Raw genomic sequence first — 26921 nt, 5'->3', positions numbered from 1 at the left:
TTTTACTAATTATATTTTATAACTTTTTCTTAATTTTGGTAACATTTTGGCTTTTTTTACATAAACAAATCAATGTATTCAATTATTTATTATGTATTTAACTCATTAATTTGCACTATTTACAAGTATTTACATTGATTTGTTGAACACATGCTAAAACCGGTACAGTCTCTTTAACAAAAAATGGCATTTCTGTAAAGAGCGTTGTGAGGAGGAGGGCGTGGCCGGGCCGTGAGGGTACACGCCTGGCACGGAGTCAACTGATCAGTGGGAGAGCGAGATAAAGGGGAGCAATATATATACATATATACAAGGTTGCAATATATATACATTTTAGTGGCATAGCTAAAAATTTGGTTGAAAATGTGAGCGATTTCCTCTCTTTGTAGAAGAGGGTCGCATACAGAGTAAAAGATCGATCTTGGGTTTAAGAATCGATATTGAGATAGTTCAAATGAAGATTGTGATGCATCATAAAAACAATATTTTTACCCACCTCTAGTTACTATACCTATATTTTTGCTAAATTATTTTTATGTGGCTTGTATGTATTGTAGCAGTTTCCTGTGAAAATAACATTACAGGCGCTACAACAAAAATGACCTTTATTAATTTTCATACAAATCATGAGTAAAACAGCATATTTTCAGTTCATACATGTAAGCGCAGCGTAGTTCTAGCGGGAAGACTAGCAGCTGTACATCATTGCACCATTAGCTAAGTAACTCCTTGCCAATCACATGTAAGCCATTGCTTTATAAGTCTGCTCACAATCTATCACACTGCTGTTTCAGTGTGCTAACATGGCAACCTCCACCACCCCACCATCACCAGTTGAGTCCCGTCCTGCACGGGAGTTGGCTCCTCGCCCCGCCTCCTATCTCCGGCAGGATATGACGGTTCCGAGTACAACTTCTTCGGACCGCCAGACGGGGCTTAAGCCAAAGAGGAACATTACATTTCTGTTTTATATTCATCAAATAAATGTCATCTTAAATTTGTCTGTGAGTCTTCCTGATAGAACTACTTTTCACTCTGTTCCTCACACAATGACAATCTTATGACAATCACTTTTACTATAGTGCATGACTTGTAAGACGATACATTTTAACGTCTGCATTACATAACCAACTACATTTACAAGCTTGTTTTTGCAATATCAAATTAAGTACCTCTACTGATGCAAACGATCAGGGAATGATTCCTGAAGAGCACGCAAGTTGACACGTGAGCCAAAAGTGTCATAGAAGCACCACAAAAGGACGTGGTTGATTCAGCGATTGCATTCTTTATCTCACTTTTTGCTTTTTATGATATTATTGGTTAAGTTTAGGTTGAAGATTTAGGGTAGGGAGGTAGGATTTAAAACGCAATAAATCATTAATCTAAAAAAAACTAATCTGTTTGGGAGAAAATTCAACTCATTTTAACCATCACACAGTGGACTTTTCACATCGGAACTGCCAAGATTCATGTAATGAACCACGTATACATAATGTATATTGCAGAAATAGTAAGTAGCAATTTGTTTTTATTTTTTTATTATTTATTTAGTTTGATATGAAGAAGTGCAAAATTTGGGTTTATGTTTTGTTAGTTCACTGTTAATGAAATGCGCAATTCACAGTCTGCCATGATTAATTTCTTCCGCAAAGCGTCCAATTACAAAGGATTATTGAGATAAAGCAAGTAATATTCTGCTGGTCATTTGATCTCAACATGCCAGTGCTCACAAATGCCTGCCCAACACCAATGCACCATATGTAGTATAAATCATCTTGTTGTCTTAGACTGATAAGACTAGAGTCTTCATATCATGTGAGTGTGCATCATATTAAACATTATATTAAAAAATACAATTCTACTACTACTACTACTACTACTACTACTGTTTACAAGTTTAGCAATTAGCAAAACATTACTGAATGCGCCTTTTAAATATTGTTTTTGGAATGTAAAGCATCCTTTGGCTTTGGAAAGGTGCTATATAAACAAAACACATTATTATGATTATTCAAACCGACCTGTAAAATCACCAAATATGATTAAAAAAAATAAACAAAATAAGTCTGATACCACTAAAGGGAGAGAAAGATGGATGAAGAGAGGGAGGAAAGGAGCAAAAGAGAGGATGCATGCCTCTCTCAGTGGGACAGGAAAACAGAAAGGTTTTAATGAACAGGAGACTGTGGGGCCAAAGGCAGAGAGTACACAGTGGACCACGATACCTCTTACAGAGATGGCCTGGCTGTAATTACTAGAGGAAGATGGTCATAAAATACAAGGGAAGCTCTAGTCCCACACATAGACAAACACAATTCCTAAATTTTACTTCAAAATACTAACCCTAACCCTACCCCTAAAAGAAAGCTTGCAATGTATACAGTAGCTAAGTAAACACACACACACCAACTCCCACCATTAGAATATGTAAAAATCCAATAGAAACTACAAACTCACCTTCTCTGCCTCATTGTCCATGTCTATGGACCGTGGACGGAGCTTGATTGGCTGGTCTTTGAAGATGTCCCCGAAGCCAAAACCTCGAACCTTTTTGGGTTGAATCTCAGAGCTAGAGGAGACACTGCCAGTGTCAGACCGTAAACTACTGGAGTCACCACCATCACTCTCTGACCCTGTGCTGTCCTTCATACCTGCAACACACACAGGGCTTACATTTCAGAGGACTAGGAGGATTTGCATACATCTTTGCATGCAACATTCATCTTGACAGCTAGACTATACTTATATCCCTACAGTGAGAGCTATCCATGGCTCCTTGTGATGGACTCTTGTCACAGAGTTCAATGTTATATTACACTGGCATAAAAAAAAAAAAAAAAAAAAAGAAAGCAAGCTAGTCAACGCTGTTGCAATGGGATTTCCAATACAGTTACTGAGGGAGTGAGAGTAAATCTTTCTCTCTTCTGATTGCTGTAATCTCTATTTTTTTTTTCTACTTTTGGAAAGTCATGGAAATGTAATGAGGAAAAAATTTAATATAAGAGTGAAAAAAAAAAAAAGATTTTTTTCTCTTTTGCTGTTGAAGCAAAAGGAAATGCAACTGTGACAAGGAGGAGGGCGGGGCAGGGCCATGACTATGCACGCCCGGCCCCCAATCGGGCTAATCAGCCAAGGAGAAGGATAAGCACAACGAGATGTGGCAGTTCGGGAGAGAGAGAGCTACAGTCAGCTGCCTTGTATGCGTTTGTGTTTATGTTTTGTCTTTATGTTTTAATGTCTCATTAAACATTATTTTGATGCTTCGTCCAGTTCCCACCTCCTCCTTTCCACTGAACCCTGTTACATTGGTGCCGAAGCCCAGGAAGGAGGCGGGAACCGGACAAAGCATCAAAGTAATTTCATAACTTTACATAGTATAGGGGGAATCTCCTCAACCACCACCAGTGTGTAGCATCTACCTGGATGATGCGACGGCAGCCATAGTGCACCAGTACGCTCCCCACACACCAGCAATTGCTGGAGAGGAGAGAAGAGAGTTATAGAGCCAATTAATGGATGGGGATTATTAGGAGGCCATGATTGAGAAGGGCCAATGGGGGGATTTTGGCCAGGACACCGGGGTTACACCCCTACTCTTTACGAGAAGTGTCCTGGGATTTTTAATGACCATAGAGAGTCAGGACCTCAGTTTAACGTCTCATCCAAAAGACGGTGCCTTTTTACAGGGGCATTAGGACCCACACAGACCACAGGGTGAGCACCCCCTGCTGGCCTACCTAATACCTCTTCCAGCAGCAACCTTAGATTTTCCCCAGGAGGCCTCCCATCCAGGTACTGGCCAGGCTCAATCCTGCTTAGCTATAGTGGGCAACTGGGCAAGAGCTGCAGGGTGATATGGCTGCTGGCCATGGCTTATGGTTTACTAATGATGCTGATGGTCATGTGTTTCAAAGGTGGTGCAGGAAACATATGGCATTCTAACGTAATACTCTTGCTATTGCTGCAGTGTATACTGTACAATCCCTGCTAAAAAGACCAGCGTTGCTATCAAACTCAATATAAAACAAACATAAACAAACACAGACACACACACACAACGTGGTTGTAAGTCTCTCTCTCTCTCTCTCTCTCTCTCTCTCTCGAACTGGCATCTCTGGCCCCCCTTTATCTCACTCTCCCGCTTATCATCTGATTCAGCGCTGGCTGTGCACCCTCACGACCCGGCCACACCCTCCTCCTCGTCACAGTTAATTTTTGTAAATTTAGTACATCTGTATGCATGAAATAACCAGAGGACCAACTACATCTATCAAACTGTGCAGTATACAAAAAAACAAATAATGTCAGTTGAGATTTTTAACATCTTTTTCTTTACTTTATTTGACTGGGTTGTCAAATGTTACATTTCTACACAAAATTGGAATAAAACTGCAAAATAATGGTTTCATTTCCAAGATGATAACTGGACACCAAAATGTATTCGTTTTCACATATTAGGCTTCATCCTAATTTTAGTATATAATAAATATTATAATATATACGTATGTGAAATAGTACTAAGTACTACACTATAATATACAATAAGAAACAAGTACTATTATAGTATGACATAGTTTATACAGTGTATACTTCCCAAGATTCATTAAGTAGTAATGTTACTGTATTTTTCCATTCTGAACACAGCTTGTGAATGAATGGAAATATTAAAAATAATTTGTGATGGGTTAGAACAGCAGGTTCTAACTTGATTGCTTCTGTGGAATACAGAAACAGAAATACCAAGCCAGAATATAAGTGTCAGTCACCATTCACTTTCATTGCATCTTTTTTGCAAACCATTAAAGTTAATGGTGACTGAGGCTGACATACTGCACAACATCTTCTTTTGTGTTCCCTGAAAAAAGAAAGCCACACACATTTGGAACAACATGAGGGTAAGTAAATGATGCCAGAATTTTCACTTTTGGGTGAACTATCCCTTAACAATGTTTCGCCAATCATCAAAGATGCTCCATCAATGGGATGGTGGAGATTCCCTCCCTTTTAACCTCATCACACACAGCAACATCACAAGACTCTCAAATCCCTATGGGAGTCACCCAGCCAGTAATGTGAGTCACGACCACTGTGTGAACTGGTGTGAATCTTCTGTTCCACCATCTGCTTGAAAAGTGGTTGTTTGCTGGGAAATCTCCACCATTCTACAAATGAAGTAGCCACTTCAATGAGTGGTGATATATTTTCAACTAAAGGAAGACACAAGTATATGCTCCAGAATTAATTCTGAGACACTCTATGATGACCTGTACAACTGGGAATCTGATTGATTAAATGAGGAAATTTGATTTAAATTTTTTTATTTTTTTTTACATGTGATAAATTGAGTATGTGATTGGTGCAGACTGACTGGTTCTTGTGCTGCGGGAGTCGTCCTGTGGGGTTAGATCTTCCACCTCAGTCAACAGCTCTTTGGTGAAGTTTGAGGGGAACATCCCGGTTTTACCGTTGAGAGTCCCTTCCCACCATCCCTCCTCCACCTTAACGAACAAATACACACAAACAGATGCACTTTTAGAAACACAAGAGATTTTATATGTGGTAGAATCAATTCAAGTCATTCGTGAGACACATAAAAAATGGATAACACATAACATGATGATGATCATCACTCACCTCTCCCAGAACCTCGATAACATCTCCAATCTTCAGTTCTAACTCATCTTCGTTCTGTGGAGTGTAGCTAAAGGCAGCTTTGCAACGCCTTTTTCGTATTGCCTCACCTTTTTAAATGCACAAAACAAACATATCCACAAATCAATAATGTTATCTATCTATCTATCTATCTATCTGTCTGTCTGTCTGTCTGTCTGTCATCAAAGTAAACAACAGAGAAAAGTGCTCCATCTTTTAACCACTAGGAGACAAAAGTCTCTTTTTAGAAGACAAAAGACAAATTAAAAGCACATGAACCAGCATCGGTGCTCTTGATCAGGTGAGATTAATTCATAACTCTGATCAGAGCGTGTTTCAGAAACAGGCTTCCTAACATAGTGTTTACCTCAAACAAACAGATTTTACTCCAAGAAGTGAAAATGTAGTAGGTCAGGGGTTCCAGCCTAAATGTTTTACTTGACATCCTCACTGAGGTTTTTCAGTAATATTAAACCTTTATAAAATACAAAGACTTTACCAATATCTTCACACGTTTATTGCAAATCAGTGCCAGATTTTTATTTATTTTTTTCATTATGAGGCTAAATTTGACCCCTGTAATTTAATTTCAGATGCATTTTTTTTCCTTTATGAGAGCATTTAAAAACACAAAGCATGTCATCCATTTACGTTAAATACTTGCAGTAAATTAAATTAATTATTTGAAATAAATTCTCAATCTCAACAAATCTAGACAAGATGTCTGGGTAATTTCTGACCCTGTCACAAATAATTACAAAAACTAATTTAATATATTTTCATCAAATCAGTAAGTGTCCTATTCTGATGGTTGTAACTGTATACATTTTTTTCCTGTCATGAATCTGTATTTCATTTAATTTGGCATAGCCATTTCTATCTCAGTTTCATGAACTCCCTGCAGTTCCATCACAAACCCCTGGATTCGTAAACCCCTGATTGAGAGATGCTGCAATAGACAACAGTAATTTAAGTGTTTTCAGTTGAACTCACTACCATTCTGAGGTCTATGATAATGGACAGCCAGCCAATCAGAAAGCATATGCAAATGATGAATGTGTGATTAGCTGTGATAGATATACTATAAGTGTTTTAAGGCAAACCTCATGGCCAAACCCAAATCTGACCAATCAAAGGATTCACAGTGGTGCCATGAAGATGATATATTTAGCTTCCCTAATTGCCTGACTAAAATATATTTAATAACTTTTAATTACTTACAGTCACACATACAGGAAGTGGAAAGAGTACTTTAAATGGTATCTGGTCTTGGGAGAGCTTAACAATTACACTGTACAGACTTTCCTGGACCCAGTTACACACATTCCCACTATGACTTGTCTGAAGGCCAGATTCTGGACTTGGCAAATCTGAGAAGGATTAAAAGTCTCTGCAAAAATGTTTTTTTGATTTTTATGCTTGCTATTCATCTGCCAAAAACAAACCTGGTCCAGATCTTTGTTCAGTAAGATCTTTGGTTCAGGACAAATTTTAACTAATCTTAAAATCTCATCCAATGAGACTGTGAATAATCAGACTCTGGGTGTGTTTGTGTGGGTGTGGGTTCTGCTGAATAAGCGCTGGACTACTTTTCAAGATTTAAAAATGAATCCGATAGGGCTACCTTTCTTGGCGGGTCTAAGGCTGGGTTCTGATTTCGGGCTGGCACTGCCATTGGACAGGTCTGATTTGGATCCAGCCAAACTTGACTCCTTCTTTAACTCCTTTTTTGAGTCCTTCTTTATCTCCTTTAAAATAGGAAAGAAACAGACATTATATTTATTAACAGTAGGGGGAGCAATAGTCCATCTCACTGGCTTTGTTCAAAGGAGAATAATATTATTCTTACTATTTCTGAAGTATACAGTATGAATACTGTACAGTATGCAAATTCTCTGTATGCATGGCATATCTGTTACGTTTGGCATATGTTTGGAGTGTTCCAGAAACCTAATTGGTGCTGATAGTAGCACAGAAATTACACAATTCACCTTAAAATGATATGTTTGCACAAAATTGGATAAAAAAACAAACCAATGAATGAACACAATAACTGCATTTATTTCAGACATTATAACTGAATGCCACTCGCTGAATTAAATATACAATGTAATGAGGTCATGTGACAACAATATAGCATATTTCTGTTTTAAACATCTATCTGTGCAAAATGTGTTCTGTTTGATACACTATTTAAAAAAGAGGGAGTATAAAGTTCATACTGTGCAATATTCAGTAAGCAGTAAGCTAACAGTCCATTCTGAACATAGCAATTTGCTGTTTTTTTTTTTTGTGTGTGAGAGTGAAAAATCGAGAGGCAGACAGACAGAGGGGCGGTGATGTAGGCCATAGTGCACCAGTGCAGAGAGGCACTCATTTCCTGGATGGGCCTTACAGTGACTCAGAGTAACAGTAAAAACACACATTTTGGCCTTCACACACTTCCCCATCTGTCAATTCATCTGTTAGTACAAGCAGACTATTGGTACCTCTCTTACACCCCACCTCTCTCATGCTGTTCAGATGGAGTGTGAATTTAAAGAGATAGTTCAGCCAAAATTGAAAATTCTGTCATTCATCATTCAATCACCCTCATGTTGTTCCAAACCCGCATGATTTCTTTCTTCTGTGGAACACATTATGAGATGCTAGTTGGTTGAATGGTGCCTCAGTCCAGTCACCATTCACATTCATTTGGTCTTTTTTGCCAATAATTAAAGGGATAGTTCATCCAAAAATGAAAATGATCTCATAATTGACTTAACCTCATGCCATCCCAGATGTGTATGACTTTCTTTCTTCTGCAGAACACAAACAAAGACTTTTAGATGACTATCTCAGCTCTGTTGGTCCATACAATGTAAGTGAATAGTGGACAGAACTTTGAAGCTCAAAAAAAGCACATAAAGGCAGCATAAAAGTAATCCACACGACTCCAGTGGTTAAATCCATGTCTTCAGAAGTGATATAATAGGTGTGGATGAGAAACAGATAAAAATGTAAGTCCTTTTTTTCAATATAAGTCTCCACTTTCACATTCTTCTTCTGATTAACATTCTTCGTACATATAGCCACCTACTGGGCAAGAAGGAGAATTTATCATAAAAAAGGAGTTCTCTGGACTGATCTGTTTCCCACCCACACCTATTATATCACTTTTGAAGATATGGATTTAAACACTGGAGTCACATGGATTACTTTTATGCTGCCTTTATGTGCTTTTTGGAGCTTCAAAGTTCTGGGCAGCATTCACTTTCATTGTATGTAGCTAAAAGTCTTCCTGTGTGTTCAGCAGAAGAAAGAAATTCATACACATCTGGGATGGCATGACGGTGAGCAAATGATGAGAGAATTTAAACTTTTGGTTGAACTATCCCTTTAAAACGAATATTTTGCCAAACATCTCTTTCTGAACTCTATGAAAGATAGACAATCATTAATGCAAAGAGCAATATGAGGGTGAATTAATGATGACTGAATTTTCATTTTTGAGTGAACCATCCCTTTAAGGGTGATCTGCCTTTTAGGCCTGTGCAATGGTAAAAATAATTGCTAAGAAAGATCTTCAGCATCTCTTGGCTCACGCAGAGCTGTCATCCTTACACAATTTCCTGCATGATATCTTTCTCCGCTTTCACTGCACGTTCTTTCTGCATCTCTCTCTCTCTCTCTCTCTCTCGCCTCTTTATTTAGAGGAACAAGAGTACACTATCTGCTTGCTGGATGTTTCATTCTTGCAGATTAAATCTGAAGTTTTGTCTGAAGTTTTTGTCAATATTTAAAACAATAAAAATATCCTAAAACACACATGTAGTTGTTTACATACATGGACTTACACATACTTTACACACTTGCTCATCAAGGCACACATGGCATTAAATCTGGCAAAATCTTTTAAAGACAACATAAAAATTAGTGTTTTGTGGCCTTTATACCACAGTTTTTAGCTTTGAAGCCATCTATATGCTAATTTACTCTTAAAAGTAGACACATTTTACTTTAAGCAGATTTAGCATTTAAAATTTGCATTAGCATTTGCAGTTTTTTTCTTGCAGGAAAACAGACCAAAATATTGATTACTTATCGGTACACAGATTTTTGTCCAGTAAAATCTCTCTAAAATGAAAATGTCCCCTTTCTCCACTAAATTGTAATACCAACCATCCTCCGACCAGGAATAGCAAGTGGCAAATTAAGGTTTTTCTTCAACTGTGCTAACACTCATAATACTTTCTATATACTGGCTATAAAAAAAGTGCATATTGCCATTAATATGTCCTGCCCTAACTTCCTATTTTAATAGGAAATACATCAACACAGATTCATGGGATCTTTAAACACATTTTGGGGACCTTATTAAACATACAGTATATCAATTAAACTTTCCTCATATCCTGATCCTCATATCCTGCAGAGAAACCTTTCCTAAATCAATCAAAATCAGTTCAGAACTCATTAACATGCAACAATACACACAAAATAATTCACAATAAACAAAAGCACTGCTTTAGCATTCTTGATCAAGCTAATTTATGATAGTTTGCAAAATCTAAGAAGGTTGCATTTAAAAGAGGTGCTTTTGTTTTATTGAGAACTAATTAAAATCAGAAGACAAATAAAAGACTCATTGTCCAGACTTTATAATGGCACACAAACCAAGATAGTGTGTCTTTTACAGTGTGGGAGATTTTCCTTTCTGAATAATATGCAGCAATATTCAATTTAAAAGTCATCATCCAGGGAATGAAATCAGGTTACAGTAGTTAAGCTTCTAAATGTCTACTGCTTTGCATAGTGTGTGTGTGTGTGTGTGTGTGTGTGTGTATGTGAGAGAGAGAGAGAGAGAGAGAGAGAGAGAGAGAGAGAGAGAGAGAGAGAGAGAGAGTAATAGAGAGATAAACTGAAGGGGAGAGAGAAAAAGTGAGACAGTCACCTCAGCTGAAAAGTCTAGGCATGAAACAAGTGTAAGAAATATGTTTTAGAATAGCATGGTTTAGAAATAAAACAAGAGATATTCAACCAGAAAGCTAATGTGCATTTCATCACCATGCCTTTAACATCCGCTCAACAGACCGTGCACACAAATGCAAAAGACACACAAACACACGTGTACTTATAGGATTAGTTCACCCAAAAATGAAAATTCTGTCATGTCCTTATTCTCATGTTGTTTTTAACTCCCTTCACATTGATAAGCCTATTTATTTGGCCATTTAAGCAATGCACAACTATATACTTAGTTGCATTTTATTATTTGCATTCTATTTGGTATTGTTTTTTTCCCTGTTGTCCATCAGAACAAACCTGCGCCCCAAAAATGTGTCCCACCCTTTGGGAACCATTGATTTAGAATGCAAGTACATCCACTCTTTTGATGTTTATCAGATATATGTTCACATGCACAACACCGTAAATAGAACGGAATGCTTTCCAGATGGTTTACTTCTGCACATCTTGGCAAGGTATGTGTGTGCTTGTGTGCTTACTGGGTTTGGTCTTGGCTTTCTAGAGATTTTACAGCAATGTTGTGTATTAAAGTCTGCCCTACCATGGGAAGTATGAAAGACAGAAAGAAGAAAACACTACTGGGGCCTGAAGGTTGGGTAGCCTACACACTTACAATACACAATGACACTGACACTTCCCTTTTGTAGGGAAGGCAGGGATCTAACCAGATAGATTGAACGGAAAGAGTCCTCAATAGCAAACAAGAGCTGTTCTTGAGCAGCAGATCACACACAGTTGTTCCTCTAAATGACTGTATTGTGTTAGACTTTGTGTGTGTGTGAACAGGGGTTGATAAACACACATCTGTGTGTGTTGCCCAAAAACATTGGTTAAAAAATAAAAAAAATAAAAACCCCTGGAAACAATGATTCCTGGTGACATCACACAATCTGTTTCTTAGTAACAGGCGGCTAATGTCTGGCTGGTTAGCACCGGCAGTCTGTCCTGATGGTATGCCGTATCTGCATATAACTACACCATTGATGGCCATTTGAAAGCTGCTAAAAATATTTGTTAATATAGAAAATGTGTCATTATATTATAGAGTGTAACAGTCTTGCTCTGGAAGTAAAAATCCCATTACGTTTTCCATAAAGAAATTGATTATAAACGATAACTTATAAGCCTTTAAAGACAGACCTACCGTGGTTGTTAATTAATGGAATATGCTTCTGCTGAAGCCATCTATCCATGTTATTTCAACATAATAATAATTTTAAAAAAATGTGTTTTATAGTGGAATTCCTGGTGAAGAACAATACTACCCATGATCCTGAAGGGGATAATCAACCAATCAGAGAATCGAAGCAAACAAACTGTGGCAAACAGGCTCTGCAGCTACCACCAACTCCCATGATGCACTGTGAATTTCATGACCGAGTCAATTTAGTCTCCCTAAATTCTTGAACTACTTATATATTTGTATATATCTGAATATTTTGCAATATACTTCAAATATATTGATTCTATGCTTATAAACAACTACTTTAATTTCATCATGCTTTTCAAGTCATTCGCAATGCTTCATGGAATTGTACTGCATTCTCTCATAAAAGGTGTTTAGAACACAGTCTTCTACATTTATCTGATTTTCAAATTCTTTTTTTGCTCCAAATCAAAGTTTGTTATGCTGTGATTCGATCTGGTTGGTTTGGTTCATGGCTGTAACTCCTGTATGAAGTAATTTATGAAATCTCTATGGACAAAATATGTGAGAAACATTCTTCCAGATGATGGCTGAAAAAGTTACCGAGGACTGTTGCACTCTAAAGAGGATATTTTGCCAGCGCCAAAGCTCTGAAATGTACTACAAAAGTTATATTGACCAAAAATACGTAACCAATGCTGTATGACATCAGTGGGACATTTTTGTAGTCCATGACTTTTGTAGTCAATTTGGGAGTAACAGCTGAATTAATAAGTGATTAATTACTCCAATTTCTGTCTTTTTCACACATATAAACATATTGCATGGCTTCAGAAGACTTGGAATAAAGTGCATGAGCTATTGGACCACTTTTACGGTGTTGTTGTTTTGTTTGTTTGTCATTTTGGAGCTTCATTGTCATTACATAGAAGAGGTACCAGTATATTAAAAAATATATACTTTTTGTGTTCTACAAGAGAAAGAAAGTAGGACTTGAAAAGACATGAGGGTGAGTAAATGTAAACAGGATTTTCATGTTTGGGTGAACTATTCCTTTAATAGTGCTATGTTAAAAGTGTTGGGTTCTCACAGTTAGCAGACATACTGGGGCCAGTGAGAGATCAATAGGTCATCTCAAGACTCCACTTATCACAATGTCTTACTATGTAAAACTTCAGTTCCATGCTGTGCCAGCCTTCAGCATGGAACTGATTAACTCTTCAAAACATCAAAATTAATCTCAGTGTTCAGAAGAGTGTGTCTATCCATTACAACTAAATTAAGAGCAGTTTTGTGTTTTCATAACTTTTATAGTAAAAAAATAAACACATTATCACCAATAAAATGTTGACTGTTTAAAGATTATTAAAGGGTTAATTCACCCAGTAATGAAACTTGTGTCATCATTTACTCACCCTCATGTCGTACCAAACCCATATGACTTTTTTCCTCCGTTACACACAAAAGGAGATGTTAGGCAGAATGTTAAAGGGATAGTTCACCCAAAAATGAAAATTCTCTCATAATTTACTCGCCTTCATGCCATCCAGAAGAAAGTCATACACATCTGACTTTGTTTCTTCTGCAGAACACAAATTATGATTTTTAGAAGAATATTTCAGCTCTGTTGGTCCATGTGATATGATAGGTGTGAGTGAGAAACAGATCAATATTTAAGTCCTGTTTAGCTAGAAATTCTTCTCCCTGCCCAGTAGGGGGCGATAAGCATTAAGAACGTGAATCACCAAAAACACAAGAAGAAGAATGTGAAAGTTAAAGTGGAGACTGTCTGAGCAGGGAGGAGAATTTATAGTAAAAAAGGACTTAAATATTGATCTGTTTCTCACCTACACCTATCATATTCAGAAGACATTGATTTAACCACTGAAGACTTATGGATTACTTTTACGCTGACTTATGTGATTTTTGGAGTGTAAAAATGTTGGCACCCATTCACTTGTATTGTATGGAACAAAACAGCTGAGAAATTCTTCTAAAAATCTTCATTTGACTTCAGCAGATGAAAGAAAGTCATACACATCTGGGATATCATGAAGGTGAGTAAATGATGAGAGAAATTAAATTTTTGGGTGAACTATCCCTTCAAGGACCGACAGCCTTTCATAAATGAAATTTAGGGTGACAGAATCTTACAATCACCTTTTCTGTTTCACGGAAAAAAGAAAGTCATACGGGTTTGGAAGGAACAATGTAAGAGTGAGTCGATGACAGAATTCTAATTTTTGGGTGAACTATCCAATTTGTAATTAATTTAAATGAAGCTAAATAAAGTTGGTTTTTTTTGTTGTTTTTTTTGTGGCTGTTGAAGCTAGACGAAGACCATACTTAGTTTTGGTTAAAGGGTTGTAAACAAGTTACATAAGTAGAAACAACATAATCAAAACTTTATCATCATCAAATTTTTTTTTACATTTTTTAAATTTTCTCCCACTTTTGGAATGCCCAATTCCCAAGTCCCATATGTGTAATGGTCTACCTGCATACCTTATGGTGCCGCTGTCATGGTAACGTATTAAAGCCAGGCCCCTGGGGGCCAAAGTACAGCTGGAGATCACACATAGTAGGTCAACCACAGAAACTTGAGTGAGACTGATGGTAAAGATAATGCGGCTATCCTTATGTGGACTCCCCAAAGACATAATGATTTTTATACTGTATGAACTATAGATTCTATCCCCTAAGCCTACCCCTAAACCTCACAAAAAACGTTCTGCATTTTTTAGTTTAGTATGTTTTTTAAGTGATTTTAATTATGGGGGCACTAGAAATGTCCTCATAAACCACATTTATAGCATAATATCCTTGTAATTACCAGTTTGTAACCTAAAAAAATTTCCTCGTAAAACCACCCAAACCCGCCCACATACACGGTTAAGATGATAACCGTGGTGTTTGTGAAGGGGACAATCACAACTCATCATTTATCTCTCTGTCTCTGTACGGCACGCAGCTGCAAGGCTCATTTTTTAATACACACTTCCTGCCAAAATCTTAGACTTCGACAGAGCTAAAGTCAAACCACAGTATGTAGCTGCAAACTTCTGCAAAACCCCATCTAACGAGTGTGCGTAGACGCATACTGTACACGCACACACATAGACATACACAGACCAGACCAGAAGAGACCTCTTCCTTTTGAACTGTAAAAATAAATGTGCCAGGAGAAACAGTGGTTTTGCAAAGCACTATGGGAGCACTATGACACAGGGGCCTAATCAGACTCACCTGATGAAGAGAGTGAGTGTGTCTGTATGCGCCTAACATGGTTATTCTATTAACATTCCCCCCCCACCTCAAGTCTGCCCCTGCATATCACCTTCCCACTCTTATGTTCCAGATGGTCAATGGTTGCTGGTTTCCACAGCGTCCCATCACTGCTCTGTTAGTACACTCACTCTTCCACTACACAAGGAGACAAAAGTCATCATGTGCTTTGGGGAATGACAAGACCTCACACACAACATACCAATGTAGAGCAACCTTGGTATGGTTGCCGGTTGGTGCTGCTCTTTGATCAATTTTGCGACTAAACATTACTGTGTGCGACTGTGGAAAATATTTAGGCGCACCGGTGCGAGTGACCCAACTAAGTAGGGGTTGGAGAAAAAATCTATTCTCCGATTAATCGATTCTGAGAACGCGGCAGCGCAGTGGTGCTAATGCACACACCAGAGACAGATGTTAGAAACACGCACATTTCCTAAAGCCAAGCACATCCTACAAAACTGATCGCAGACTCAGTCTCCTAATGAAACTACGATCCCAAAATTAATTCACAAATTCGCGAACATGGCAATGGGAGAGTTGATTTCGTGATGTCAACAAAAAACATGAAATAAGAGCTCGTACCCGTTATTACACAACAAGGAAAAAAAAACACCTGAAAATAATGATGAGACAGCTGTTCAGGAGATGTAGGTGATGTATTTATTTTCTAATAATTTTTTTATCTGCTGCTTCCCAATGTCTTTTACTTCTCTTGTGCTCTTTCATTTCCTGTTGGACATTGCCAGTCTCTTGCTCGTCGGGAAGATTGCGCACACCTGATGGCTGGTTAGATAAATGTTAAGCAGGTGAGACTTCTACTCACAGGGCAAACAGATGGAACAGCACATACGAGATGCTTGATAGATTTTTTAAATAATAATCCTGCTATTTGTGCCGCTTTATCACCTGTGGTGAGGAAAGGAGAAGCTGACATCTACACTCTCACAGAAGCAGATATCTCATGTATCAACCTGGAGCACCAACCTGTAGTTATAGTTAAAATAAAAAATCAAAAGGCCTTGGATAGATTTATTCTAATTAAAAATGTAATACTATTAAATAAAAATGATTAACAATGCTTTAAACATATAAAAGTTATTTAACATAATCAGCTGAATTATTTAATTGAATAGTATTATGTTTTGAAAACCAATATTTATTTTCTTTAATTTATTTTCTTGTGTAAAGAGGTCAGTGTTTATCACTTTTTATGATGACAATACTGTACACCAACAAAACAGTTGTAACGTGCTGACAGTGCTGGCAATGATGACGATGATGTGAAGATGAAGAACCCAAGTGCAGTTTATTTACAAAGTGCAGTAATCCAAAACCCTAACTATAACTGTGAAACATGAACTTGACTAGACTTAAAACTTGACATAAACATAACATGGCTTGACTTTACTTGGCTAGAACAAAACACATCCACATATATTCAATACTTGACAAAGACACAATGGAAAACATGAGGCTTAAATACATGGACATGGGGGAAAATAAACCAATGAACAAACAGAACTGATAACAAGATAATTAAACAATAAACCAATGAAAACATGACACATGAACATGGAGGGAAAACAGGAATCACATGACAAGGGAAACAGGAACTAAACTTTTCAAAATAAAAGACATGAATCAACAAAATACACGACATATCCCCCCCACAACACATAAACAAAACATGTAAAACATGACATAAATTCAAAGTTCTGTAGGGAGCTGGGGGGGCGGGGGGTATCTTGAGGTGTGGGGTGTGTGACCAGGGCAAAGACCGTGGGGGGTGGAGCCATGAGAGGCTCGAGGGACGGAACCATGGAAGGCAGAGTCATGAGAGGCTCGAGGGGTGGAGCCATGGAACTTGGTGCCCGGAGAGTAGCCAAAGACTCGAAGGGCCAGGGTGGAGCCGATGGCAGGGAGGACCAAGGTGGTGCTGGAGGCTCAGAGGAGCAAGGCATTACCCAGAACAAGTGCTGTGGCGCAACATCTCAGCACGTAGTGTTGCGGAGGCACTCTTCAGAATAATCTCCCGAGTGGGGATTCCGAAAGAAATCCTCACTGATCAGGGCACTACTTTCATGTCACGTACACTACACGAGCTATATGAATTACTGGGTATTAAATCGATTCGTACAAGCGTGTACAAACGGATGGGCTTGGTCGAACAATTTAATAAGACCTTAAAAAATATGAAGATGCTCGGAATTGGGATAAGTGGCTCGATCCCCTGTTATTTGCAGTGCGAGAGGTCCCACAAGCCTCCACGGGGTATTCCCCATTTGAATTGTTATATGGGCGTAAGCCCTGTGGCATGTTATACACTGGGGCATCTATCAGAGGAGAATTTGCTACAGGCCCAAGAACATCAGTCCCGGCTGTAAAATGGGGAGCACGGCTATGGGAATTTGCACCGGGAGATAAAGTACTTGTATTAATGCCCACATCGAGCTTGAAATTACTCATGAAGTGGCAAGGGCCCACTGAGGTCACATGGCGCGTTGGGGAAGTCGACTATGAGGTAGTGCGTACGGATAGGGGCGAGGCTCATCAAATTTACCACCTCAACCTACTAAAACCATGGAGAGAGGCGGTCTCCTTATCTTTGGTGACGGTAGTTCCAGAGAGGGAGGAGCTCAGAACGAAGGTGAGTCTAAAAGCCAATCAGTTCACCCTGGTCCCTTGTGGAGACCACCTCTCACCGTCACAATGTACGGAGGTTGCCAGATTACAAAACAATTTCTCTGATATGTTCTCGCCTCTCTCCGGCTGCACTAATCTCATAGAACACCACATCGAGACAACCCCAGGGGTAGTGGTATGTAATCGGCCCTACCGGTTACCCGAACAAAAAACAGGTAGTACAGGAAGAATCAAAGACCATGCTTGATATGGGGGTAATAGAACAATCCCACAGTGATTGGGCCAGCCCGGTGGTTCTGGTGCCTAAGAGCGATGGCTCGGTCCAGTTCTGTGTCTATTATAGGAAATTCAACACGGTGTCGAAATTTGATGCATATCCAATGCCTCGTATTGACGAACTGCTAGATCAGTTGGCCGCGGCTCACTTTTATTCGACACTGGATTTGACAAAGGGATATTGGCAGATCCCCTTAAAGCCGATGTCACGTGAAAAAACAGCCTTCTCCACATTGTTTGGGTTACACCAATTTGTGGCCCTGATGGTTTGTTTGGCTCCCTGGCTATGTTTCAGCGTCTGGTTTGAGTATTTCTGTAATTGCTGATCTCCTGGGATTTCACGCACAACAGCCTCTAAAGTTTACTCAGAATGGTGCCAAAAACAAAAAACATCCAGTGAGTGACAGTTCTGTGAACGGAAATGCCTTGATGATGAGAGAGTTCAACAGAGAATGGCCAGACTGGTTCAAGCTGATAGAAAGGCTATGGTAACTCAGATAACCCCTCTGTACAATTGTAGTGAGCAGAATAGCATCTCAGCACAACACGTCAAACCTTGAGGCGGATGGGCTACAACAGCAGAAGACCACATCAGGCACTTTATTAGGACCACTGTGTTCCTAATAAAGTGCACGGTAAGTGTAAGTACACACTTTGGTGATGTAACCAACTTGGTCTCACAGAATCACGTTAATGTACCTTTTTTGCTAAATAATTTTTACGGGGCTCATTTGTACATATCACAGCATTTAAAACAACAATTACTTTTAGTCACTTTCACACAAATCACAAGTAAAACGGCACATTATCAGTTCATAAACACGTACTTTTGGCCCGTTCTTCACAATGCTATCTTATGACATTAAAATACTTTTACTGAAGCGCATGACATGTAAGGTGATACATTTTAAGATTTGCATTACAAACTGCGCTGTAGCTCAGCTTATAGAGTGTTGCACATGTGAGTCGACACATGAGTTGAAAGCACCAAAAGATAAGGTGGTTGTGCCAGCAATAGCGTTTTTGGAACAGGGGAAAATCACAAGGCTCAGTGGATACAGGACTCAGTGTTTCAAAGTAGAATGCATCATTGGACACGACATAGTTTAGCGAGCTGCCACCCCATAGATTACAAGTGCACTGGAGTGAGACCGGTGCGCCCCATGCTGAGATACACTCTCCTACATGTACACAAACATACACATATGTAAAAATGGCACTTACTCATACACAAAGAATATGCAAATTTATATAGACACATACACACAAAGAAAGATGAAGCAATTTTGAATGATTTAGTTAGACAGCTCTATGAAGAGAACAAGAGACATTGAGAAAGGAATAGAATAGTTAAAAGTTGCTTATGATTTAAAAGAACATTTCACCCAAAAATGAAAATACTGCCATCATTTACTCCCCCTCATGTTATTAAAACCAGTATGAGTTTAATTCTTCAGTGTAAAACAAAAAGATATATTTTTGAAGAATGTAAATAGAAACTGGAGTTTTCAAGCTTTAAAAGTGACACAAAAGCACCATTAAAGTATCATCTATTCTAAGACATCTGAAGCTCTATGATAGCTTTGTGTTTGGAACAGATCAAAATTTAAGTCGTTATTCACCGAAAATCTTGACATCCATCCTAACTCCCTCCTAGAGTTCTTGAGAGAAAGAGTGATGTTCATTCAGTGAATGAAACATTCTTTTGAGTCAGATCTTTTCAAAGAATTGGTTAATTTGGTTCACAATAACAATCTGAATGATTCAATTACGAATTGGACTGATTCCACTTGTGTTCAAGTCACTGACTCAGTGATTGGTTGCAGCAGTTCTTAAGATAAGAGCTCACTGGAGGGGAAGATTATCAGTGCATAACTACCACATTTCAGTCTGTTTCTCATCCAAATCTATCATATGACTTCAGAAAACTTGGAATATACTGCACAAGCCATATGGACCACTTTTATGATAGTTTCATGGTGCTTTTGAGTCATTTTTGATGCTTAAATGAACCAACCCCCAATCGTTGTAATTGCATGGAAAAGAGTGACCACTACATTCTTAAAAAATACCCTTTTGTGTTTGACAGATGAAAGAAAATCATACTTTGGAATCTGGAACAACATTAGGTGAGTAAATGATACATGACAAATAATATGAACAGAACTGACTTTTTTGGGTGAATATTCCCTAAACCTTCTGACCTCCATACAGAGAAAACAGGTTATCTCAGGTTAATATACAATGTGATAAAGAAACAATCTTTTGCAGCTGTGTCGATTTGAATCAAGAATGAGAGAATGGGATCTAGCTAGAACAAAAGAGAGAGAGAGAAATAGGGGGCAGATTGAGGGATGGCATTCATCCAGACACGACTGAGTGTTTGTGAAGAACGGATGCCTGTCTATTCTAAATTACATCACTCATTTAATCACAGAAGAGACCGAATTATCTTCCCATTATCACATCAGCAAAACAGGAAGCTGGGACGCATGCATGACTGAACCAATCTGCCAGAGAGGAAGCAACCCATACAAGAGCTGACCAGCCCAACTGCACTCACAACTGTTAATTCATCACCATTCATTATCATAACCTGCCTGCAGCTTGTGGCGGCTCAGTAGAAAAAAAGATCTGATTTTTGAGAGTTTTGAGAAAACGGGATTTGAGAAGCATGGGAGAGCACAGATCAACAGAAATACAGGACAAGGGTGAGATTTACTCTGTGGCAGACCTCAAGCAGGCAAAAACCTGTGAATGGCACCATGCTTTCTCATGTCGCTTTCTCTTAAAGTTAAGTGCACATATACATTCCAACATCAAACATGTACTTAAAGGTAAAGGGTGTCATTTTTTATGTTAAAATACTTCTTCAATTCTAACATAAAATGCAGAGACAAAGTAAAACAAGTAAACCATTCATCTGTTGATTCCCTTGAAAAGTGTAAACACTGTGGCTCAGTGGCACTTTCAAAACCAGAGTGTGTGAGCGAGTGTGAGTGAGTGATCTGAGCAGACCAGTATAGCAACAGTCTGTTTGAAAACAGCCATTATTTTGGAAATACAGTTTCATAATGCTATTGGAACAGAAATGACATAAAAGGCCCCAACATTAACCAGCATGCTCACTCACACTCACATACCTTGTTTTTTGGGGGGTTTTTTGCACTAAATTTCTAAGGTCAAAAAGCCAATGAACCCTGAACATGACTCATATTAGCGTAAACACAAACAAGTCTAAATGTTTCATCCTCGTTCAGGTGCACCACTGTGAGATGTGAGACGTGTGCGTTCTGAGCTGTTCAGGTGGAAATATGACTCACACATTGTTTTACTGATACTCCAACTCAGCAGAATCCAAACCCACAGAGGGAGCATAACAAACTGGCCCTGCATCAGTATGCAGCCTCCATGAAGTGGTTTTCAGGAACACTCCAATGTGACAGAAATCCACAAATTATTTCAGCATTATTTTAGGCCTACATGTACATGAACATATATTAGGGCTGCAATGGTACACATAATTCATGGTTCAGTTCATACCTCGGTTTCTTTATTTATTTTGAAAATGGAGGCTGATGGGTAATAATTCTTATTCTGAAGTCTCATTTATACTGTACATGACTGCACTATGCATATTTCTTCAACAAAATTGCAATACAAAACTTAAGAGCCTCTTATATGCACATTATTATAAAAACATAATAATAAAAGTAAAGAAAAAGTGCAATTATAATAATTACAACAAAATTAAGACATTAACAGTGCAGATTTCTGTCTTTTTGCCTTTCAGCTCACCACTTGTACTTATCACTCAATTTTCAAGTTTTTTTTTCAGGAAAATCAGAATATCCACTTTATCAGAGGTGAGGACAATTTGTGGACAATTACAGGGCACGCTTGTTTAGAGCGGACACTACAGAATTGCTGAAATGCTTTCTTGTAGGAACTTTATAATGGGGCTAAAGCACGTTAAGCAGATGCTTTAATCCTGTGTTCTCGATGATGGATTATGTTTGCATATCTGTATCAGTAAATACTCCTGTGGCGTTCGTTATCTCTTTAGCTCTGTCTGAGCTTGCAGTGAGAGGCTGCTTGAATGCTGTGGCGAGATTAACTTGCACAGGCTGTTTATGCTTTGCTCCCGTAAGCTCAAGAGACACATGTGGATGATGTCACCGCAAATGAGTTATCTTGTTAGATGTTCTTCTTGAAACATACCCGACTTCGGTGAAATAGCCAACACACAGCCTTTGTCCTGTTCAGTACTCATTGCCCAGTATTACTGTAGTTAACTGTAGCGAAATCATAATGCTCCCAAACAACAGATTTTAGAGACAGCAGTGGGTCTTCAATCTTTTGCTTAAATCCAACATATTTATATTTTGTTTAGTTCCATCACAGTTGGGAAAAATATTGAGCTAGCTAGTATAAATTTCACATGCATTTATCTGATCTGCAGTTTCTAGTGCACTCTCTAGTGTGGCACTCTGTTGTGTTAAATTTTGGTTTCGTGTGGTCCCATGTTGCTCTGCAATCTTTTGTGTTGTTAATCATATGCTGTTTTAATATTGGTTTCACGCATGCTAAGATATGTAATTATTCGTGTAATCATCGGTTTGGCGCAGATACATGTACCGTTGCAGCCCTATATGCCAGACAGACGTCTTTGGCTGCTGCATTGCGTCTCGTTGTTGTTCCAGCGTCTTGCATATTCATTATTATAGGATTTTATAATGTAGTCTGTTACATAAAGTACAAAAAATGGCATGATCAAAATCCCTTCCAAGTACTCAAGAACTTGTGCCCATCCCTAGGCACAATCTATGGTATATTCTTTTTAAGTACCTTGGAGTAACAAGGAAACACCATGGTACATGGTATCACCTGACACTAACCCTGTACAATGGTACCGCAATAAACTGGCAATGGGACAATAAATACATACTGTAAGACTATAAATTCAAACTTCAAAATAGGGGTCCAAGAGTAACATTTTACAACAATGTTGGTTTACTCTGGAATACTGCAATCAATTTATACAGACATTATTTTATTTATAATAACATTTATGAAAACCATTTTTAGATTCATGCTTTTGCCTGTGAAGAGAAAGAGGATTGTTTCAAATAGTGACATTTGTAAAGTGTCTTGAAACATCAGTAGCAATTGTCTGAAAACCTTCTATGTGCAATGCCCTTTGGTCATGCACAGACTGTTAAAAATGCATTTAAACTGCACCTGCTGACTTTCTCACTGTTTCACTCACCAGTGCCATCAGAGGAAGTCAGTACCTCCCTCACAAGGAAGTGACCTCACAAAGCTGCAGTATCTCAGCACATCCATGCATGCATCTACAGTAGCATTGTTTACAGATCACTGACAAATGGGCAATTTATACTTCTGCGTCGAACCTACGACGAGGCAACGCATAGCTATGGTGGTTAAAACGTAGCCCACGGCTGACGTGCATCTATCCAAAAATGTAACTGCACGTTGCATTGATGCAGACCACAACAACTGTGATTGGTCCGCTTTGGAACGAGCGTAGGTACGACACAGAAGTATAAATCAGCCTTTAGTGTCAAACACAAAGTTCTTGAGAAGGTCTTGTCATGATCCATAGATTTTATCTGTCTTATGTTTATAATCTATCTATAAAATTTCATGAAGTACATGAATTTCAAATGCAGTATATTTTTGAATAGACATCCTGATGACCATGCTAAATAAAAAAAGCTTTAATCAGCATAAGCTGGTTTACTGGTCTTAGGTTTGTTTATTGGTTTTATAGGGGTTTAGGGTACTTTTAAGGCCGATTTATACTTCTGCATCGTACCTATGGCGTAAGCTATGGCGGTTACGGCGTAGCCACGCCATAGCCTGACATGCACCTCTTCAAAATTCAACTGCGCATCACGTCGACTCAGACCACATCAGTTGTGGCTGGTCCCCTTTAACCAGAGACTGCCCCCCAGGGTGATAACAAGGACATCTGAGATAGCGTCACATTTTATCCAATATTATTTTAAAATCTATGCATCATATCACATTGTATTTGGACTCGTGACCATTAAAGTAATTGTCTCAATTGAGAGCATCTGTTGTTTTTTTTTTTTATTCTGTTTGTGTTTCATGAAGTTACAAATGAAACACAACAAAATATATCTATTTACATCTTATAAACTCTAAAAGCTTTTTCTCTAGGCCTTTACTTGATATGAATTTGATATGCGAGTGAAATAATATGTTTTTGTATTCTACTCACGAACTTTCCGATCGGCACAATGATTCGACTGTATGTTTGACAGTGTATTCAGTAAATGATCATATTTCATAAGTTATGGAAACAGCAAATTAAAAAGCACCTGGAAAGAGCTGATTATATTACTTGTAAGCACTGTAAAGTCTCTAAAAACAACACCCATTTTGTGTTATTCAGGCGAGTAGTTATTAATTTGACAATCAAAAGTATGCCAAAATATTAATGTATTATTTTTTAAGTGAATCTAGAACAAACATACAGTAATTTCCTCCTTTATTTTCTGACTGCAATGCAGGCAACATGTATAATAAATATGTACCTACATTTCAACATGTTCACATACTTTGAACTCATTTTTGGTGCTACAATAATTTGTTTATTTATGAAACATATAGTATTTTGGCTGTGTACTCACAGAACAACACAGATACACCATCACAAAACAATAAATGCAAACCAAAGCGTTGGCCACTACGCGGAGCCTACGCCGTAGGTTTGACGCAGAAGTATAAATCAGCCTTTAGTTGGTAGACCAGCTTGTTAAACAAGCTAAACACTAGCTTGGCCAGGCTGGGAGACCAGCTAAACCAGCTGAAGAACAGGTTGGACAGGCAGGGACACCAGCTAGACCAGCTTAGACAGGTAAGGAAACCAGCTAGAGTAACTGACCTCTAGCCTAGACCAGTAAATCAACCTAGGTTGGTTTAAGTTCCCTATCTGTCACTCACTCGGCGTTGTGTCGAAGTAGTGACACTAGGGGTCACTCTTGGGAGCCCGAGACACCTCTGGTCTTTGATAAAAGGCCAATGAAAATTGGCGAGTGGTATTTACATGCCACTCCCCCGGACATATAGGTATAAAAGGAGCTGGTATGCAATCACTCATTCAGATTGTTCATTCACCTCTGCTGGATCTGACGATGCATTTCAGCGGCTTCTCCCTCCTCTGCACCCATGCACTGCAGAGAATGCCCCTGGGCACTTCGGCAGAAATAAAAGAGTATATTTCTCTAAAAGTGCGGAACACACGGAACGTCTTTTTAAAGACGCGTCTTTTTAAAGATGCCTTTCCAATTGTGTATTATTCCTGGTTGCGCTCGTTATCTCTCGCCTTCTGATGGTCACAATCACTGTCTTTCGTGTCTGGGCACTGCATGGAGACAGCGTTCGTGGATGGTCATGTACTCATTGCGAGGACATGTCCATGGCAACGATGCGGTCGCGGCTCGTCTAGGCTTCACCCTAGAGGACCGCCTCAGTCCTTTTACCCATGGGTATGAGGCCAACGCGGCTAGCACTGGGGGCGATTTGGGGACCCCAATGGGACCGCCTCTGCTGGGTATCCCCCCGCGGACCTCCCATTTCCCAGCATGCTCGTCTGCCCCGATTGGGCTTCCGAGTGAGTCCGCCGGCTCGTATCACGGCGAGTTCGACCTCTTATTCTGAGCCCGCGAAAGTGATGAGTTCTCGAGGGCAGCCCTGTCGTTGCTGTGTCCGGTGTGCGCTTTACGCATCTATTTGGATCGCACGCAGAGCTTTAGGATCTCTGAGCAGCTCTTTGTCTGCTTTGGTGCACAGCGGAAAGGAAGTGCTGTCTCGAAGCAGAGGATCGCCCACTGCCTCATTGACGCCATAACTATGGCATATCACGCCCAGGACATGCCGCCCCTGGTAAGGGCTACGAGCCCAGTCTACCAGGGGTGTAGTGGCCTCCTGGATCCTGGCCAGGGGTGCCTCTCTAACAGGCAACACCCAACACCTTTGCAAGGTTCTACAACCTCCGGGTAGAACCGGTTTCGTCCCAGGTAGTGGCACACAAAACAAGCGGATAAGCCCGGGATAGCCGGCCGGGTGTATCGCTTGCACATAGCGCCTTCCACCTCCTTTTGAGCTGAAGACGTGCGCCATTAATTCCCAGTAGTGTTCACAAATTTTGTTCCCTGGTTGACTTCCGCCGAACCCTGTGGCAGTTGAGTTTTCAGAGAGACTCGCTGCCGGTCCAGTACACGTGCTAACTAAGAGCTCTGTTCTGGGGTAGGTGCTCCGCATGTGGCGGTTCCCTATAAGGCTAACCCCATGCGATATATATCTTCTGCTAATTCGTTTCCCTGTTGGCAAACTGCGTCTTCCTTGGGCAGAGCCCCTCTGCCCCAGTCTCCATGTTTGTAGTAACTCCTCTCCCATTGGGTAGGATCTACCTTGAAGACTCTCCACATGGTTGGAAAGACCATGTGACGTATTCTTCCACTTAAATATCCCCCCCTCTCTTTGGGCGAGGTGTGGTCTTCCCCTTGGGAGGGACACCCCCCGACTAGACCTGGCGGCCCAGTCGGATAATCCCCCTTCTTTTTTAGGGAGTGGAAAAAGAGAAGGGGAAAAGAGGCCATGACTGGATTTAGCCTGTCTCTATCTCGAGTAGTCGACTTGTCCCCAAAGGGCCGTTTGACACTCATAACTATGTTGGGGGAGGTTACGTGTCGACCTGGTGTGCTGGCTATGAGGCACACAGTAGTCTGCCCACCACACACCGCCAGTTCACGTAACACAGTTCAGCCAATTGTGGCGTTTCGTATAGGGACCCCTACTGTCACTACTTCGACACAACATCGAGTGAGTGACAGATAGGGAACATCATGGTTAC

General features: G+C 39.4%; 1 protein-coding gene across 7 annotated transcripts in view; it reads right to left on the bottom strand.

Annotated features, from left to right (window-relative positions):
- The window catches only part of LOC127434149 (SH3 domain-containing kinase-binding protein 1-like), a 69883-nt gene that overhangs the window by 16269 nt on the left and 26693 nt on the right, over positions 1–26921 (bottom strand). For all 7 annotated transcript variants that reach the window (XR_007895994.1, XR_007895993.1, XR_007895989.1 and 4 more), the window contains exons 3-6: positions 7280–7403; positions 5638–5744; positions 5372–5501; positions 2461–2654 (exon numbers count right to left, since the gene is read on the bottom strand). Coding sequence is in view for 1 of the 7 variants with exons in the window: in XM_051686682.1 (XP_051542642.1) it covers positions 2461–2654; positions 5372–5501; positions 5638–5744; positions 7280–7403 (555 nt within the window). In the remaining 6 variants the exon portion in view is untranslated. The remainder of the gene's footprint in view (positions 1–2460; positions 2655–5371; positions 5502–5637; positions 5745–7279; positions 7404–26921) is intronic.

The sequence above is a fragment of the Myxocyprinus asiaticus genome, chromosome 44 (genome assembly GCF_019703515.2).
Source record: "Myxocyprinus asiaticus isolate MX2 ecotype Aquarium Trade chromosome 44, UBuf_Myxa_2, whole genome shotgun sequence".
Lineage (NCBI taxonomy): Eukaryota > Metazoa > Chordata > Actinopteri > Cypriniformes > Catostomidae > Myxocyprinus > Myxocyprinus asiaticus.
Note: the sequence above shows the minus strand (reverse complement) of the source record. Positions and strands in the feature narration are given on the sequence as shown.